The sequence below is a fragment of the Megalobrama amblycephala genome, linkage group LG18 (genome assembly GCF_018812025.1).
Source record: "Megalobrama amblycephala isolate DHTTF-2021 linkage group LG18, ASM1881202v1, whole genome shotgun sequence".
NCBI lineage: Eukaryota > Metazoa > Chordata > Actinopteri > Cypriniformes > Xenocyprididae > Megalobrama > Megalobrama amblycephala.
This window is the reverse complement of record NC_063061.1, coordinates 19,715,437-19,730,599: the sequence shown is the minus strand read 5'-3', so window position 1 is coordinate 19,730,599 and position 15,163 is coordinate 19,715,437. Positions and strand designations below refer to the sequence as shown.

At 45.8% G+C, this 15,163-nt stretch overlaps 3 protein-coding genes across 5 annotated transcripts in view; all 3 read left to right on the top strand.

Moving 5' to 3' along the window:
• LOC125252375 overlaps nt 1-15,163 on the top strand; it is a 97,825-nt gene that overhangs the window by 28,809 nt on the left and 53,853 nt on the right. The window lies entirely within an intron of this gene.
• The window catches only part of LOC125252374 (olfactory receptor 10H1-like), a 42,239-nt gene that overhangs the window by 20,810 nt on the left and 6,266 nt on the right, over nt 1-15,163 (top strand). Inside the window, exon 1 of one of the 2 annotated variants that reach the window (XM_048165601.1) lies at nt 9,217-9,344. The exons of the other annotated variant lie outside the window; for it this stretch is intronic. The gene's annotated coding sequence lies outside the window, so the exon portion shown is untranslated. Of the gene's footprint in view, nt 1-9,216; nt 9,345-15,163 lie in introns of those variants that run through there. 2 annotated transcript variants of the gene reach the window in all.
• LOC125252372 (olfactory receptor 10H1-like) lies at nt 9,205-10,791 on the top strand. Its single transcript, XM_048165599.1, has 2 exons — nt 9,205-9,344; nt 9,657-10,791. The coding sequence occupies exon 2, from the start codon at nt 9,664-9,666 to the stop codon at nt 10,591-10,593; it is 930 nt and encodes a 309-aa protein (XP_048021556.1). The 5' UTR covers nt 9,205-9,344; nt 9,657-9,663; the 3' UTR covers nt 10,594-10,791.

Here is a 15,163-nt window from a genome sequence, read left to right as displayed (position 1 = left end):
CTCTTTTCCCAGTTGACCCGAAGCCCCAACTGGCTGAGGTGACTGAGCACCAGGTCCCTGTGTTCGCACAACTGATCTCGGGACTGGGCCAGAATGAGCCAGTCGTCGAGGTAGTTGAGAACACGAACGCCCACTTCCCTGAGCGGGGCAAGGGCCCCCTCTACGACTTTGGTAAAGACGCGAGGAGACAGGGACAGCCCGAAGGGTAGGACCTTGTACTGATATGCCCGCCCCTCGAACGCAAACCGTAGGAACGGTCTGTGTCGAGGGAGGATCGAGACATGAAAGTACGCGTCCTTCAGGTCTATAGCTGCAAACCAATCCCGGGCGTGAACGCACGTGAGAATGCGTTTCACGGTGAGCATCTTGAACGGGAGCTTGTGAAGGGCCCGGTTCAAGACACGCAGATCCAGGATCGGTCGTAACCCCCCGCCTTTCTTGGGTACTATGAAGTAAGGGCTGTAAAACCCAGACTTCATCTCGGCTTGAGGGACAGGCTCTATTGCGTCCTTCGCCCGCAGGACAGAGGCGTTGGGCCCTGTCACCGAGGTGAACAGAACGCAGCTGAACCTGGGGGGACGCCTGGCGAACTGAATCGCGTAGCCGAGTCTGATTGTCCGGAGGAGCCAACGGGACGGGTTGGGAAGGCGTAGCCACGCCCCCAAGCTCCGTACGAGTGGAACCATCCGGACAACAGAAGTACCCATGGGGGGGCAGCACGGAGCACTGTGGCCCAACTCGGGAGGCAGTGCGTCCCGAAGTCGGGGCTGTGAGTGGGGTCCACTCACGTGGCTCATGGTGGGCAGGGTGGCGTGGGAAGGCAGTGCGTTCCCGGGGCGCCAAGACCCTGCCCGTGGCGAAGGAAGGAGCGGCTGAGAGAGAGGGAGCGGAAGCTCACTCACCCCCAGCGCGGACCTTCTTATGTGACCCAGAGGTTTCAGAAATTGCTCTTTTATTGAAAGGGTGGGTACCGCTGGTACAGCGGCGGAACAGAAAAAAACAACACAGGATTTTCCCCCGGGCCCTGTCCCGGGGGAAGGAGTGGAGCGGTCCCCGTCTCCTGAGCAGCCTCCGAAACCTCCGGGTCTCCCGTCTCAGGGCCGCTTCTTAGCCTTCTTCTTCTTTTTAGAAGGAGGCTTGGCGGTCTGGGCGGGGGGCGTGGCCTTCCTGCGGGTGTCTCGAGGAGGGTGGGAGGGTTCCGACCTCACAGGAGCCTGAGCCGCAGGGGGACGCCCTCGGCGAGGAGCAGACGGAGGCACGGCCCGAGGCGGATTGGTGGCATCATCACGCCTGGGCAAGATGTGTTTGATGGCCTCCGTCTGCTTCTGCACCGCCGAGAACTGCTGGGCAAAGTCCTCGACGGTGTCGCCGTAGAGGCCGGCCTGGGAGATGGGGGCGTCAAGAAAGCGAGCTTTGTCGACTTCCCTCATCTCAGCCAGGTCCAACCAAAGATGCCGTTCCTGGACCACCAGGGTGGACATCGTTTGACCCAGGGCGCGTGCCGTGACCTTCGTCGCCCGGAGGGCGAGGTCGGTCGCGGCGCGCAGCTCTTGCAGCAACCCTGGTTCAGCACTACCCTCGTGCAGGTCCTTCAGAGCTTTCGCCTGATGGACCTGCAGAATCGCCATGGCGTGCAGGGCAGAAGCCGCCTGTCCAGCAGCGGAGTAAGCTTTGGCCGCGAGAGCGGCCGTGGTCTTACCCGCTTTAGACGGGAGACGCGGGCGATTCCGCCAGGTGGCCGCGGACTGCGGGCACAAGTGCACCGCGAATCGCACGTTCCACCTGCGGGACGTCCACGTACCCCTTGGCGGCTCCCCCATCGAGGGTAGTGAGAGTGGAGGAGGCAGAGGACCGTAGTCTGGCAGTGTGAGGTGCCAACCAGGTCTTCTGGAGCTCCTCATGCACCTCCGGGAAGAACGGTACTGGGGCGGGACGCGGCTGAGCGCTGCGCCCCGAGCCCAGAAACCAGTCATCCAGCCGCGAGCGTTCGGGACACGGTGGAGGGTTCCACTCGAGCCCGATGCCCGCGGCGGCCCGGGCAAGCATGGCTGTAAGTTCAGAGTCCGCCTCCGACTGAGCAACCATCCCAGAGGGCGGAAGCTCGGAGTCATCGTCGCTCTCTGAACCGTTCAGCCCACTCCCCGATGCAGCGATCGACATCCGATCCTCCTCCGGAGCGCCGAAAGTGACGTGGGGCACCCCCGAAGAGGGCCCCGCGACAGCAGACGGCATCTCAACGGCACATGGTGTTGTTGAGGAGTGGGAGGTTCGTGGGGACGGACCCGACGAAGTGGCTCCCACCGTGATCCTCAGATCTCCCAGAGCACTAGCCTGGCCAGTGGCCGCTACAGCCGCTGGCGCTGGGGTAGTGACAGAGGGGCCTCTCACCTCCGTGTTAAAGAAGGAGAGGTGCGATCTCAACACCAACATGGACATGCCCTCGCAGTGAGGGCATGTACCATCCACGAGCGCCGACTCAGCGTGCGGTCTACCCAGACACGTGAGGCAGTGATCGTGGCCATCAGAAGAGGTCAGGAAACGACCGCATCCAGAAACACACGGACGAAAAGCCATCTTGAAAAAGACGCTGATTGCCCGTGCTTGCTCTTTCAGTATACCTCACCAGCCGAAGCACCCAGGGATGGGCGTAGCACCGTCCTGTGGGCAGCGCGTCGTCACCCCCACCGCTGAATGTGCCTTCCCACCAGCTGGAGAGACTCGAGCAGGCCCCCGGAACAAAAACAGGCAGTAGCAATTAAAATTGCTGTTTGCAGGACCGTGTCCCTATATTCCTATATCCCTTTTTGCTCTTTTGAAATTTCTGAAGGTGAAAGATGATCAGCCGATCGGCTCCGAAGCAAAAGTATGAATGAAGGTGAGTATGCCAGCCCTATTTATACCCGGATGCCGGGGGAGGGGCCCGGCATGTAAATCTCACAGGCAAATTCCCATTGGCTTGTTTTGTATCCTTGGAGGTGATTGGGCTCCCTAGCGAGACCCCATTACGTCAGTATCGACGTAACGTCGAACGTGACTGACTGAATGGGAACTTGAGTTCCTTGCTCTTAAGTGGGTGATTGTTGAGAAGTTTCGGGGGTATTTGTTGGGGTCCAAATTTATTGTGATAACTGACAATAATCCTCTGTGCCACTTGAAAACAGCAAAGTTTGGAGTGATTGAACAAAGGTGGCTTTCGCAGTTATCCATCTTTGATTTTGATGTCCAGTGTCGTCCAGGGCATCGAAACACAGTAGCTGACACATTATCTAGGCAGCCGTTCACAGGGGAGCCTGAGCCGGCTTCGGAGGATGCGGAGTATGATGGATGTGTGGCAGTCTGTGGTTGGATTCACCATGGTACAGAACTGGACCCTGCACTTGTGGCTGCTGGGATATACAGCTGTAAAGTGAGGCAAATGCAAGCTGCAGTGTCAAACTCCCTGGATGATGGTAATGGACTGGGTCAGGGAAATACTCCCACCTTTCCAGGCTATTCAGCTTCCAGCAGCGAGACTTTGTAATTAGTGGATTCAGGAAGTTTTGGGATCAAAAGAGAAGGCCTCATGGGAGGGAGCTAAAAGCTCTGCCAAAACCTGCTTGGTCAATGTTGAGTGCCAAGGTCTACTGTACCGTGTCTTTGAGGATATCAGACATGGGGAATGTTATCAGTTCTTGTTACCTCTCAGCTTGAAGAAGTCGGTCCTGGAGTATGTGCACAATTCTATGGGGCACCAAGGTATCGAGAATAACCTTCACTTGTTGAGGCGCAGGTGCTTTTGGATAGGGATGCACAATGATGTGGAGAAGTGGATAAAAGATTGTCAACAATGTGTGATGACTAAGCTGCCGCAGCCAAGAGTCCACCCTCCCATGAAATCGTTTCTGGCTTCTAGACCTCTTGAGGTAACCCGCATTCGATGGTCGGGAAAACATTCTTGTAATTACCAACATCTTTACAAAGTTCACTCAGGCCTTCCCTACCCAAGATCAAAAAGCAGACACCACTGCCAAGGTGCTGCTTAGGGAGTGGTTCATGAAGTATGGTATTCCAACACGTCTGCATTCGTAATTTTGAGAGTGAGGTGGTGGCTGAACTTTGTAAGCTTTATGGGGTGAAAAAGAGCCGCACCACGCCATACCACCCCACTGGCAATGCTCAGTGTGAGTGGTTCAACAGGACGCTAAATGACCTGTTGAGAATGCTGCCACCTGAAAAGAAACGTTGATGGATAGAGTCTATTGCCCAAAGATTGAGATCGGGGCATTGGTGTACCTGAGGAACAGACCAGTAGGCCATCACAAAATACAGGATGCGTGGGGGCCGATCGTATATCGGGTAGTAGGAATTGTGGACAACACCTACACAGTGGAGCCGTTGGAAGGAGGGCCTGCAAAGAGAGTAAACAAAGTTGATATCAGGCCCTGTGTGAATCATCCTAGTCCCCCTCCTAGGAGAATGCCTAAGGCACGAGAGGAGAAGTCTGAGTCCCATAGTGAAGTGGAGTCCGAGGATTCAGAGGAGGGTGTAGTTTTAAGGGAGGAGAGATCATGTGTGCCTGCAATAAGAAATCTTAGTACCCAGTCTGTTAGCAAACAGGGTAGGGAGCATGCACCCATTGTGGTACTTGGCAGAGAATCGGTTGATTTTGCTCATGTCAATGTTTTATCAGAGCCTGCTGAGGCCTTGGAGACTGAGGAAAGGCTGGATTCAGCTACTAGTGTGTTAACTTGTCCTGTTGCTGCACCACGCCGATGTACAAACCCGATTCCAAAAAAGTTGGGACACTGTACAAATTGTGAATAAAAACAGAATGCAATGATGTGGAAGTTTTAAATGTCAATATTTTATTCAGAATACAACATAGATGACATATCAAATGTTTAAACTGAGAAAATGTATAATTTTAAGGGAAAAATAAGTTGATTTTAAATTTCATGGCATCAACACATCTCAAAAAAGTAGGGACAAGGCCATGTTTACTACTGTGTGGCATCCCCTCTTCTTTTTATAACAGTCTGCAAATGTCTGGGCACTGGGCACTGGGCACTTGCTCAAGTTTAGGAATAGGAATGTTGTCCCATTCTTGTCTAATACAGGCTTCTAGTTGCTCATGTATGTGGTCTGGCATTGTCATGTTGGAAAATGCAAGGTCTTCCCTGAAAGAGACTACGTCTGGATGGGAGCATATGTTGTTCTAGAACTTGGATATACCTTTCAGCATTGATGGTGCCTTTCCAGATGTGTAAGCTGCCCATGCCACACACACTCATGCAACCCCATACCATCAGAGATGCAGGCTTCTGAACTGAGTGCTGATAACAACTTGGGTTGTCCTTGTCCTCTTTAGTCCGGATGACATGGCGTCCCAGTTTTCCAAAAAGAACTTCAAATTTTGATTCGTCTGACCACAGAACAGTTTTCCACTTTGCCACAGTCCATTTTAAATGAGCCTTGGCCCAGAGAAAACGCCTACGCTTCTGGATCATGTTAAGATATGGCTTCTTTTTTGACCTATAGAGTTTTAGCCAGCAACGTTGAATGGCACGGTGGATTGTGTTCACCGACAATGTTTTCTGGAAGTATTCCTGAGCCCATGTTGTGATTTCCATTACAGTAGCATTCCTGTATGTGATGCATACAGGGCCCGAAGATCACGGGCATCCAGTATGGTTTTCCGGCCTTGACCCTTACGCACAGAGATTGTTCCAGATTCTCTGAATCTTTGGAAGATATTATGCACTGTAGATGATGATAACTTCAAACTCTTTGCAATTTTTCTCTGAGAAATTCCTTTCTGATATTGCTCCACTATTTTTTGCCCCAGCATTGGGGGAATTGGTGATCCTCTGCCCATCTTGACTTCTGAGAGACACTGCCACTCTGAGAGGCTCTTTTTACACCCAATCATGTTGCCAGTTGACCTAATAAGTTGCAAATTGGTCCTCCAGCTGTTCCTTATATGTACATTTAACTTTCCCGGCCTCTTATTGCTACCTGTCCCAACTTTTTTGGAATGTGTAGCTCTCATGAAATCCAAAATGAGCCAATATTTGGCATGACATAAATGTCTCATGTGTAGCTCTCATGAAATCCAAAATGAGCCAATATTTGGCATGACATAAATGTCTCACTTTCAACATTTGATATGCTATCTATATTCTATTGTGAATAAAATATAAGTTTATAAGATTTGTAAATTATTGCATTCCTTTTTTATTCACAATGTGTACAGTGTCCCAACTTGTTTTGGAATTGGGTTTGTAGTAGGAGGCCAAATGTTGGACAGGGTTCAAATTTGGAGTGGGCTCGTGGGCTGCTTGGGTGGGCTCATGGGCTGGTGGAGCGGACCCGTCGGCTGCTGAAGCGGGCTCATTGGCTGCTGGAGCTAACTCATGGACTGCTGGAGCTGACTCATGGACTGCTGGAGCTGACTTGGGAACACCTGGAGCAGACTCGTGGGCAGCGGGAGCGGACTCGTTGGCAGCCGGGGCTGGAGTGGGCTTGTTGAAGCTTGGAGAGGAGTCTGGAGAGGTGATCCAAGACATGCCCTCGTATTCTATTATAAGCTCCACTGGTACTGGACCGGGCTCGTGGAAGCCTGGAGCGGCCTTGTGGATGGCCAGTGCGGGCTTGTGGAAGCATGGAGCGGGCTCGGCGAAGGCTGGAGCGGATTCGGCGAGGGTAGGAGTAGGCTCGTCGAGGGTTGGAGAGGGGTCTGGAAACGGGGTCCAGTCCATCCCCTCATACTCAATCAAAAGACCTACTGACACTGGAAGGGGCGTTGCCAGGAGTGACGGCTCAGACTCGGAGGCGGAGAATACTGGGGCTGTTCGAAGACAGCAGACGCTGGAGACTGGGGCTGTTCGGCGGCCTTCTTTTTCTTTCTTGGCCGTTTGGGCCTAGTGGATGATCTTTTCTTTGCCGGCTTGGGGTTTTGGTCCGGCAGGACACCAGGGAAATGCCCACTGGAGGGGTAGGCAGAGGAAACTTGTGGTTGGTGAACTGGCCAGGCTGCTTGTACTTCTGTGGGGACTGGACGAGGAGTACACGATTTTTCGAGAACCTCTTAAATAACAAAATCAGAACAATTCAGAAACAGAATCAGATTAATTGTCTCGACTAAGGGAAAAAAAAAAAACAGGCAGGTTCTTTAAAACGAATCGTGTCCTCGTCCAGCCCCGCCAGAAAACAGGCGTTCAACGGGGCATCTGGCCAGTTCACCAAATAAGCAGCTCAGTAAACTCCTCCACATACCTCTCCAGCCGGCGACCGTCCTGCCGGAACCCACACAGGCGATCCTCTGCTGAAGCTTGCTGGGGAGACATGGGCGAGCCAGGAAACTTGAATAAATCCATCTTTTTTTTTTTTTTTTTTTGTAGGCGGTTGGGTCCGTTCTTCTGTTACGTGTGGTTGCAGTAAGGATGAGGCGAGTAAGGAAATCTACAAAAAATGGTATCTTTAATCAAACAAAGGAGCAGACATACAACCAAACACAGTAAACTAACCACAATAATGGACAGGGAGTGCTAGGAGTGAGTCCAACTTAAAGGGAGTGCTGACAAGGATAACAGCTGCAGGAAATTCAAGGAAATGGCAGGAAGACTGATGAGGGAAGTGAGTTCAGGTGTGCAGACAAAGAGGATGCTGGGAACTGGAGTCTGGGAAGGCGTGGTTGTAACAACAAAACTTAATAAAAAAAGTCACTGACTTTGTGCAGCGGCAGTATGCTATGCTTAGCAAATTCAGATCATAATTGTGATTGTAAATATATTAACAGCAGCAGCACACATAGCAAAATCATACTACAACATTGCAAAATGTATTAACAGCAACAGCACATAGTGCAAATTCAATATTGCATGTAGTAAATATCATTAATATCAGAAGTAGCAATCTACACTGCACAAAATTATAAACGCAACACTTTTGTTTTGGCCCCCCATTTTTCATGAGTAGAACTCAAAGATCTAAGACTTTTTCTATGTAAACAAAAAGCCTATTTCTCTCAAATATTGTTCAGAAGTCTGTCTAAATCTGTATTAGTAAGCATTTCTCCTTTGCCGAGATAATCCATCCACCTCACAGGTGTGGCATATCAAGATGCTGATTAGACAGCACAGGTGTGCCTTAGGCTTGCCACAATAAAAGGACACTCTAAAATGTGCAGTTTTACTGTATTGAGGGGGTCCGGGGGGCTCCGAAAACCAGTCAGTATCTAGTGTGACATTTGCTTCACACAGTGCAACACATCTCCTTCGCATAGAGTTGATCAGTTTGTTGATTGTGGTCTGTGGAATGTTGGTCCACTCCTCTTCAATGGCTGTGCGAAGATGCTGGATATTGGCAGGAACTGGAACACACTGTCGTATACGCCAATCCAGAGTATCCCAAACATGCTCAATGGGTGACATGTCCGGTGATTATGCTGGCCATGCAAGAACTGGGATGTTTTCAGCTTCCAGGACTTGTGTACAGATCCTTGCAACATGGGGCTGTGCATTATCATGCTGCAACATGAGGTGATGGTCGTGGATGAATGGCACAACAATGGGCCTCAGGATCTCGTCACGGTATCTCTGTGCATTCAAAATGCCATCAATAAAATGCATCTGTGTTCGTTGTCCATAACATACGCCAGCCCATACCGTAACCCCACTCCCATGAGCCCATGGGCCACTCGATCCACAACTGCTCACCCACACGACGCCATGCACACTGTCTGTCATCTGTCTGCCAAACCGGGATTCATCCGTGAAGACAACACCTCTCCAAAGTGCCAGACGCCATCAAATATGAGCATTGGTCCTCTCAAGTTGGTTACGATGAAAATCTATGGAATGCACTGCTTGTATAGCTTATTTTTGTCCAAGAGCATGATCTAATTAAGTTCATCTGTTATACTAACCACAAACTAAGCTTCTAATGACAGGTTCAAGAGCTGCAGATCCAACCACAATTTTGCAATGCTGTTTGCAAATATATGCTAGAATTGTGGTTTTGAGAAACACCAAATCACTGAACTTTGGTAACAACAAATCCTGCAATCATAGCGGGCTAAAAATGTTTTTGAGAAACAAACCCCTGGTAAGCAGAGCACCAATCACAGAAAAGAGAGATACAAGTGTATTTTCACTCTTGGGGTATGATGACAAGACTTAAGTTGTGGTGACACATAAATAAAATGGTTATGCCTGCTTAAATCTACTCAGAGACAACCAGGTTGTGCTCTTCATTACTAATGACAATTCAGTAACACTGACTAATAGAGTTAGATGCCTCTGTATATGAAGTGACATTTATATGAAGTGACGTGACAACTGTTTATCTATTGGTCATTTTCCTTGGTAAGTCAAGAATATTTCAGATGTAGTCATATTATATCAAACTCATATTACATAACTGTACAGTGATCAACAATTATTCTTGAGTTATGTAAGAAAGTATAAATAAAAAAGGTCAAATTCCCTTGGTAAAATTAAGGAGCAACTTTTCTACAGAAAGAAATAGATAATAAACAGTGACATGACAAAGAAAACCCTAGTAAGTTTTTTCAACATTAGTATAAAATATGACTACTCTCTGGAAGCATAAATAATCTGCCCGAGATATTATGTTGTTAATACAAGTGTTTGTCACTTAATCTGTGTTTTCTTTAGGTCACAAATGGACAACCTGACATTTAGATATAGTGTACTCTTAGTGGAAGGACTGCAAATTACACCTCAGTCAAGCCAGCTTACATTCATTTTTCTGTTGATGGCTTATGTCTTTGCAATGGTGTCTAACATTGGGATTTTGATTCAGATCTCAGCAGAAAAAAGTTTACACCAGCCTATGTACATTCTTTTCTGTCATTTGCCAGTGAGTGATATTATGGGAACAACTCTTCTCATACCACGTTTACTGAAGGATTTAATGACAGACCCCTCTGAGCGCTACATCACATATGTGGAGTGTGTTTTCCAAGCTTTTTTTACACATTTATATGGAACAACATCCAATACTATTCTAATGATCATGGCCTTTGATAGATATGTGGCCATATGCAATCCACTGCGATACCCAACTATAATGAGCAATAAAATGATTGTAAAACTGTCGGCAGGAGCCTGGGGTGCTGCAGTAGTTCCAGTGTCAGTTTTGATCGGCCTCAGTGTGCGTCTCTCTCACTGCAGATCATTCATTGCAAACCACTTTTGTGACAATCCTTCACTATTTAAATTGTCCTGTGAAAATACAGTGATTAATAATGTATATGGATTAACTTTTACTGTGGTTTTACTCACCTCCTCACTGGGGTGGGTGTTACTGACATATCTCAGAATAGTGATGGTATGTATAAAAAGCAAAAACAAAGCAACCAACAGCAAAGCAATTAAAACCTGCAGCACTCACTTAGCTGTTTATATAATCATGCAGATCTGTGGATTCGTTCCAATTGTTCTCCATCGTTTCCCTGTATATGCTGAGACTAGGAAGTTTGGGGGTGTAATGTTTCATATTATACCACCTGGATTGAATCCCATAATATATGGTTTACAATCCAAGGAAATAAGACAAAGGATGTTAAAAATGTTCATAAATAAAAGTTAATTCTAGCTGATTTTTATTTATTTGTAGATTTAGTTATGCAATCAAACAGCTAATGATGTGACCATTTTCTTTAAGTGCAAATTTTAAATTTTAAATACTTCAATACATATTTGGTAACACTTTATAATAAGGTTCATAAGTTAACATTAGTTAACTACATTAGTTAAAATGAACTAATAATGAACTGCATTTCTACAGCATTTATTAATCTTTGTTAATATCAATTTCAACATTTAATAATACATTATTAAAATCAAGAGTTGTATTTGTTAACATTAGTTAATACACTCTGATCTGTCATGAACAAACTATGAACAGCTGTATTTTTATTAACTACTGTTAACAAAGATTAACAAATTTATCCAGTAACAAATGTATTTCTTATGGTTAGTTCATGTTATTTAATACATTAACTAATGTTAACAAATTAACCTTATTGTTACCACATATTTTAATTTCTTTCTACAAATTTCCTCTGTATAGGCATATCCGACAAAGCAGGCAACATATATAGATGTATAACATAAATATGTGATAACAGTCAACATTATTAATGAAGGCATAATTTGTAGCTGGTGTATACTAAATAAATATTAATAATTATTGTTAATTTGTTATTTTCATCATTTCAAGTGTATGATATAATTTATGTATTAAGCAATATGTGTAAAAAAAATAGAGCGAAGAAAATGGAATAAAGCAGGCAACATTTGTGCATCAGAATTTGCACATGCACAGGAAGAATATTTAAAGCTTCATTGAGCTTAGTTTGAGCCAACCCTAGATTGTTAGTATCAGAAAATTCTCAACTACTCAACAGTTTCTCCAGTTCTAAGAAGGGTATTTCATGCTTCACCTTTTCCATTGTGATTATACAATATCAGTAGAGGGCATTGCTATCTTGCTATCTATAAGTAGTTATATTCAAAATAAGCTACCCAAATCCTTTGGAGACTTTCAGTTTGATGACATACTATAGACAATTCCCCATCAGATGAGATTCATTCATCTGAAATGTATCTTTTAATATTGGTTAATATATATATTGCTTTAATATACTGTATATCTTCATTCTTTGTAATTTAGATAGATAGATAGATAGATACTTTATTTATCCCGGTGGGAAATTCACAGTTTCCAGCAGTATACACAACTGATATAACATACAGTAATACTAGAATATAAAAATAATAAGGTTAGTTTACTGTGTCCTTCTAAAGTCCACCACCATCTCCCTGGTCTTGGTGGTGTTAAGGTGCAGGTGATTTAAGTCGCACCACCTAACAAAATCCTGAATCAATCTCTGTACTCCTCCTCCTGTCCACTCCTGATACAACCCACGATAGCAGTGTTGTCTGCGAACTTGTGCACGTGGCAGAACTCAGAGTTATAATGAAAGTCTGAGGTGTACAGGGTGAAGAGGACCGGAGAGAGCACAGTTCCTTGTGGCTCTCCCGTGCTGCTCACCACCATATCAGACCTGTAGTCCCCTAGTCGCACGTACTGAGGTCTGCCTGTCAGGTAGTCTGTAATCCAGGCTCATGTTGATGATACGCTGTAGTGGGTCTCCCAGCTCCAATGCGCAGGCCTTCAGGCCTTTTTACTGGGACAAAGCCTCCTTAGCTCTCTGCACACCTGAGCTGCTGTAATCATGGTAAGGTGATTATTCTCCTCTACGCTAAGGCTATGTCTGGGGGGACAGAAAGAGCAGAAAGGCTGGGGGGGGGGGGGGGGCATGGGTGCAGCATTATGATGTGTGAATGAGTTGGAATGGTCAAACCTATTGAAGAAGCTGTTCAGCTGATTTGCTCTCTCCACATTTCCTTCAATGATATCACCCCTCTTTGAGCTGCATCCAGTGATTAATTTCATACCGTCCCATACCTCCTTCATGCTGTTGTTCTTCAGTTTCTGCTCCAGATTCCTTCTGTACTGCTCCTTTGCTTCCCTGATCTGGACTCCGAGTTCTCTCTGCACACGTTTGCGCCCCCGCTGATCATTGTCTCTAAAGGCCCTCTTCTTCTGGTTCAGAAGACCCTTGATGTTACTCGTAATCCAGGGCTTGTTGTTAGCATAGCACCGTACAGTTCTAACTGGAACAACAGCATCCATATAGAAGTTGATGTAATCAGTAGTGCAGTCAACAACCTCTTCAATGTTCCCACTGTGCGACCCCTGCAGTACATTCCAGTCTGTGGTTTCGAAGCAGTCTCTCAGAGACCATTTCCTAAAAGAGCGTGTGGTTATGGGTAACCTCACTCTTGGTTTGTAGTGAGGCTGAAGCAGAATAAGGTTGTGATCTGCTTTCCCCAGTGCAATCAATGGAGTGGCACTGTATGCATCCTTTACGTTTGCATACAGTAAATTGTGTCCATAGTCACGTGATTAAAATCCCCAGAGATTAACACAAATGCTTCGGGGTGCTGTGTCTGTAACTTAGAAACAGCGGAATTGATGACGTCACACGCTACCTCCGCGTCAGCGCGCGGGGGGATGTAAACAATGACCACAATTATGCATCCAAACTCTCTGGGCAAGTAATAGGGACGCAAACTTACAGCCAAAAGTTCAATGTCCCTGTAACAGCTGGAGATTTTAATGCTCACATGCCCAGGATTACACCATCTTGTGTTCACGTATAAGGCGAGTCCACCTCCTTTCCGCTTCCCGCTGGCTTTAGTGTCTCTATCCGCCCTGACTGTTCTGAAGCCAGGAAGCTTAACCGGGATGTTAATCGTGAGCCACGTTTCACAGAAGCACAACAAACTGCACTTTCTATAGATCTTAATATTTTTTACCAGTGCAGCCAGTTCGTAAATCTTATTCGGTAGGTATAAATCCTTATAAAACACAACGAGACACAAAAACAAACACTAAAACACTAAAAAGGTAAAGAAAACACGGAGCTGCTGGAAAGGCTGCAACTCTGGTGGCACACATGGCGTGTATTTAATTCATATTTAGTTCAGTCATGATACTTTAGATGGCACAGACTGATATCCCCATTATTATGAAATATAATAGCAATCACATAATTTACTACACAGCACAAGCTGATTCTGTGGCCAATGAGATTAGTCAGGGTAGCATCATATGTTTTGATAGGAATGAAAATGAGGATCTGAGGGATAGAAGTAAAGTGTGTTCAATTGATTGTACTATTGTTTAACAACATACTGATTGTTCAACTGAAATGTCTTTCTGAAGAAAAATTCAGTAGAAAAAGTACTATAAAACAGTTGTGAAAAAAGTTGTGATAGTTTCATGATCTAGGACAGGGATCTCAAACTCAAATTGGCTAGGGGCTGTTGCTGTGATTGACACCTCATAGGAGGGCCATTTTAACATTCGAGCAAAAGGAAGTGCAAAATTTCTGAAAATGTACTTTCCTTTGCATTATTTCTCATTTATTTCAAATTTCATTACTAAAATATTTTTGCCATACTTAAAAAATATATTCAGCAGTGTCTGCATCATTGTTACATACAGTATTAGTTTTTAACAGTTAGCACAAATATTTTCCCTTACTTTATTTTAGCTTAAAGGTCCTCTAAGCGATGTCACACGTTTTTAGGCCAAAAAATTTTTTGTCACATACATCAAACATCTCCTAACTATCAAGCACAAGCTCCAAAAACGGCAACAAAAACAAACTGGTGCAGCCTGGACCACGAATCATAATAAACATGCTCCAGCCAATAACCGACAAGAATGATTTTAAATGCGTGTTCATGTTTCAGGAAGCACGGATGGGAGGGGAGGAGGAGGTGGAGGAAGGGTCTAGCTAGCCTTATTTGACAACACTTCGAAAGTCAACAGGAAGTTACTCCGCTCAGGATCGCTTAGAGAGCCTTTAAATAACATGAAAATCTTGCACTGAACAACACTGTACTGAACAAATGCAATCCCTGAATACATTTGTACACTATTCCATTTCTTTCCAGACACCTGACAGCGCTTCTGCTCCCACAGCTGAGCCACATTTGTCCAAGATGCCGTTTGAGCATTTGTTAGTAGCATCAGACACGTTTTGGTGGTTTAAATCGACGTTTGCGACTTGCGTGAGTGCTTTTACTGTAATTTAGGCAAGCGCGCTTATAGAAATGATGTGGTGTGGTGTGGTCGCGATGCGCACGCGGTGCGGCACGCTCATTTTTTCAGATGCGCCTATGCCGCGGCAAAATGAAAACGTCTTTCAATCGATTCGGCTTGAGCCAAGGAATCAGAGGAAAAAATAATTTTGTTTCTAGCCCTTATGGTTCAAAAGTTATTAACATAAACATAAGTGCAACTTTGGACAGCTGGTGGCGCTAGAGGGATTGAGTTAGAGACTCCAAATTTGCTATGGACATAGATCAGACTGTCCTCTAACTGTGTGCCAAATTTCATAACTTTCCCACAAACGGTTCTATGGTCTGCCATAGACTTCAAGAGCGGAAGAAGAAGAAGAAGAAGAAGAAGAAAAAAAAAAGAACGCCAACGGATACAATAGGTGCCTCCGCACCTTCGGTGCTTGGCCCCTAATAATTTAGAGGGCCGGATTATGTTTTATTTTTGAGATCAGTTGCGG

Coding starts and splice junctions, on each gene's coding strand:
- LOC125252372 (XM_048165599.1), top strand. CDS start 9,664: ATGGACAACCTGACATTTAGATATAGTGTACTCTTAGTGGAAGGACTG.